Raw genomic sequence first — 4,260 nt, 5'->3', positions numbered from 1 at the left:
AATTTGACAAAACTCAATATGAATATAAGTAGCATATGACTAAGGTTTGCGTTTGAATCATGTCATATGGCTATGGTAGGAATTCATAACCATTGATGAACTTTTGATTTTAGCATTTTTAAAATGAAAACTCTGGATGTCAAGTTTCTCTTAGAATAAAGTCATAGCATACTCTATTTATCATATCTTAACTTGCAATAACTTAGAAAAGGATCATGCTTTTGCAACCCACAAATTTCAAGTTTTATTATGAGATATTTTAGCCAACAAACTTAAATCTTGGGGAATACTAAGTTACAACCTAGGCACAGATGAATTATAGACAGAGCAACTATTCATCATTTCAACAAAGGAGAAACTAAATATTCTAAAATCACATATGAGAGTGGAATGAATATTTTTGTTGTTTTATCATATTTCATTTTTTTGGATTATATTTTTTTTTATTTTATTAAATGCTAATAAATAAATAATGCGAAAATTAAAATGTGAAAATAAAATATAGTAATTACCTCTACGGGGTCCTCCCCCAAGCTTGCTCGTTGCCTACGGTCCGGGATTAAACCCCATGTATCGCCAGTAGGCCACCTACTGTTCTCGCTGTTGTTGCAGCATCACATTCATTTGCGCCATTTATTGTTGCTATTGTTGATGCCACTGGGTCGAATCCAACACATGAGTGTTAAGTGTGCTTTGAATCTCACTAGTGCGGATTTCCAATCCTCTGAGGCGGTTGTTGACGTCCTCCCATCCTGAGATGGACTGTCGTGGTTGCACAGGTGGAGGTAGCCCCTCTGAGTCGGACGAGTGCATCACCCATGCTGCGGTGTGTCAGCCTCTACCCATCCGGATCCTCCAGCCTCGTGTGTCTGCAGAGTATGCTCCCAACCAGGGTGGTACCTGGGTGTGAACCCCGGTACTTGCCCTGTTAGGAATGACTCTGGGTGGGATGTCTGGCGTAGCTGGAAAAGGCTATGGCTGTACCTGTTATGAGCTGCTTGCTTCATTTCTGGCTCTGCTCCTTGTCATCCTGCCAGACACAGAACTTCTACGAGCTTCCTCTTGCGGAACAAGAGGGAAGGTTAGCATAGGGGAATTATACAAATGAAGACCCAGGTTAGGTAACAGGATTTCGTGTGTACATCCCTAGAAGAAAAATACAAGTTGTCCAGCTGCATTGTGTTTCATGTGATGGCCTTGTAACAAGTAATGCTCATCGATAATAAGGCGTGGAGTTGAAATAAATTCTACTTTATGATTTTCCATCACACCAACACCCATGGCAATACGAGTGATAAGAGATGTACATGATATGGAAGTGGAAAATATCTTTAACAATTCTAGCCAGTGTTTGAATATTTCTTTGATAGGAGCAATTTTAATCTTCTTGATCATGGCATAGAGTATTTTCATTTCGTCATTATGAACAACTCGAATATCTTGCCTAGAAAACAAGGCCATGTTGATCCAATGATGCATGAGCTTAAGAGTGGGATGTTGGATGTCCATGTTGCGGGGTTGAAATTTTCCAACTATAATTTGACCCAAAATTTCATTCCAAAATTTATGGCGCTTAAAACATCTAACAGCATGATCTATGTCAATTAAGCATCTTCGTTAGAAACCTATGTGTTGAGCAAGATCTTTCCAAGTGCAAAAATGTTCTTCTTCAAACAAGCGAAAAGTAATTCCATTGTCAACTTCTTTTAGTGAGCATAAAAATTGAATGGTTAATAGACAAGAACCTCATTCCCAAATAGGATCAACTTCCTCCCAACCAATGGCTTTCCACATAGAGGTGAATTCGACATCCATACCTATGGCTTGGAGAAGCACGGGGTCGTACAATGGCGTATCTTCGAACATGCGGTCCTTGATGAGGTGGTAGCCTCCATCTCTCAGTCTCTCTCCAAGTCGAGGTAGGGCTGGTCAACCTCCTCCATCGATCATCCTTGCTCTTCCTCTTGCTCTTCCATCGGCATGGTTTCTTCATCTTCATGCATCAGGCTTTCTTCATGTTCAGTGTAGCATGAGCTTGAGCTTCCATGGGAGTGCTTCGAGCTTGATCACGCAATCTTCTTGACGGCGCCGGCGATGGCCTTTCCAAACCTACCCATGGCGAAAAACAACACAACAACAAGCGAGAACTTGGCTGCGGGCTATGGTTAGCACAAAATATAAAATGAGAACCCGAAGACTAGCTTGAGCTTGGAATTTTTGCAGAGTTTTCTTGCACTAGAACTTGATGGAAAATGCTTGAAAGAAATTTAGAAGCAAGTGAGTGAGTGGGAGAGTGAAAATGAGAGAGTGTGAGAGGGGTGAGGACCTCTCCCATGCACCCTGCATATTTATAGGCGCGAGGCACCACCGCAGCAGATAGAGGGCAACGGTCATGGGCTGCTGCCCGAGGGACAGTGTCAACGGCCACCTCCACGCTTCGGCCGACCCGTGGGGTCACCCGCCCCCGGGTGGGCCCGCTTGGCCTCTCCTTTGGCAGATAGTGGCCAACGGTAATTTGAAACCTACGACCATTGGGGTTTCATCCAGATCCCCAACGACTTGCTTGTTTTTTATTTTCCAACAATATTTTATTGAATTTTCAATTTCTATAATTATTGAAAAAAATGATAACTAGTAATAATAAATTATTCTTATTCAGAAAATGATTTTTGGAGGATTTTTCAAAGATTTTTATTTTCACATAAAAATTCAAATTTTAAATCTTACAAATATTTATTTTGAGTACTTTTAATTTTATAGATAACTACCGATTTACCATCAGCAAGGGTTTGACGTTTTTGGTTCGTCGGATAAGACCTCTCCTCCATTGATCTGCAGCTACATTAACATTTTCGAGGGAATTCTCGGGTTGCCCTGGGATTTTCTCCCATTAATTTCCTAGAATAGCGGCAGCTATTTGAGAAATTTGAGTTTCTATCATTTCGTTAAAACTTAATTGATTCTTTACTGCGGAGGATAAACTTTCTATTTGAGAATTTATATTTTTGAGAATTTTATCATTTAACATTAATTTCTTTGTAATATTTTCATTAATTTTAACTTGGCCTAAAACCAAGTCTTTGAAGGAAGGTTGATTCGAATTGTAATTTGAGTTGTAGTTCGAATTACCTTGCGGGCGGGATTGGTTATTCCACCCGTTATTACCTGGTTGGCGAAACCCATTATTGATGAAGGCAACTTCTTCATGGGTTTTGGGGCAATCATTCCTCTAATGGCCAACATTCCTATAGACTTAACACATCATGTGTGAGTCCATGGCCTAGACAGTGCCCATCACGGCAACTTTCTCTTAGGCCCGTTCCTCTAGTCTTTTCATCAAAAGAACTATTTTTGCGGAAAGCATATCCATCTCCTTCATGGTATGCATTCCTTTTTGTGTTTTCCTTTCCTCCCCCTAACTTTGATTTGACACCATTTTATTGATGAGAGCCGTGGCTCCATCAATGGTGTGGGGAAGGAAGGCGCCTCCAACAGCAGCGTCGAGGTGGCCCCTAGACATGGGTATTAATCCATCATAAAAATTTTGGAGCACTAACCAATTTTCAATCCCGTGGTGTGGGCATGCTTGGATGTAGTCCTGCAGCCTCTCCCACGCCTCAGGAATGGTCTCCATGGAGCTTTGCTGGAAGTTCAAAATTCGTCCCCTCAGGGCATTGGTTTTACCCATGAGGAAGAACTTGGCGAGGAACGCCGCGGAACATTTGTCCCACGTCTTGACAGCTTGCTTTCCCTTGTAAAACCACTGCTTCACCTTCCCCGAGAGGGAGAAGGGAAACAAGCAGAGCCTAATGCTCTCAGGTGCGACGTCCTTGATGATGATCGTGTTGCACAATTCGAGGAAGTGTTGGAGATGCGCGTTCGTGTCCTCGCTTGGAAAAACATGGAATTGGTTTGCCTGCACCATCGTGATGAGGCCGGTATGGAGCTTGAAGTTCCCATCCCCAACATTGACAGTGGGCCCAACGACGATGTTGGCAACTACGGGGTTGGAGTAGTCGTGGAGGGTCTTGGCCATGATTGGAGTAGTGGATGGTGCGGGGGTGACTGGTTCGACTGTCGGAAGAGTAGCAGAAGAAGAAGCAGCATGAGACCGTTTCTTCCTAAGGAGTGCCTCCGAATTTTCGATGTAGTTTTCTGGCTGTTTGTAATAGGTCATACACTATCCTGTTTTCATCCACATCAGGAGAAAACAAGCAAAGTTAGCATTCATAAACAATGGCTACCTTACATGCATATTAT

General features: G+C 42.3%; 1 protein-coding gene across 1 annotated transcript; it reads right to left on the bottom strand.

The window, feature by feature from the left end:
• Nucleotides 1-3,415: 3,415 nt before the first annotated feature.
• LOC136503896 (uncharacterized) lies at nucleotides 3,416-4,036 on the bottom strand. The gene has a single exon (XM_066498821.1). The coding sequence runs from the start codon at nucleotides 4,034-4,036 to the stop codon at nucleotides 3,416-3,418; it is 621 nt and encodes a 206-aa protein (XP_066354918.1).
• Nucleotides 4,037-4,260: the final 224 nt, after the last annotated feature.

This window comes from Miscanthus floridulus, chromosome 14 (assembly GCF_019320115.1).
Source record: "Miscanthus floridulus cultivar M001 chromosome 14, ASM1932011v1, whole genome shotgun sequence".
Taxonomy (NCBI): Eukaryota; Viridiplantae; Streptophyta; class Magnoliopsida; order Poales; family Poaceae; genus Miscanthus; species Miscanthus floridulus.
Note: the sequence above shows the minus strand (reverse complement) of the source record. Positions and strands in the feature narration are given on the sequence as shown.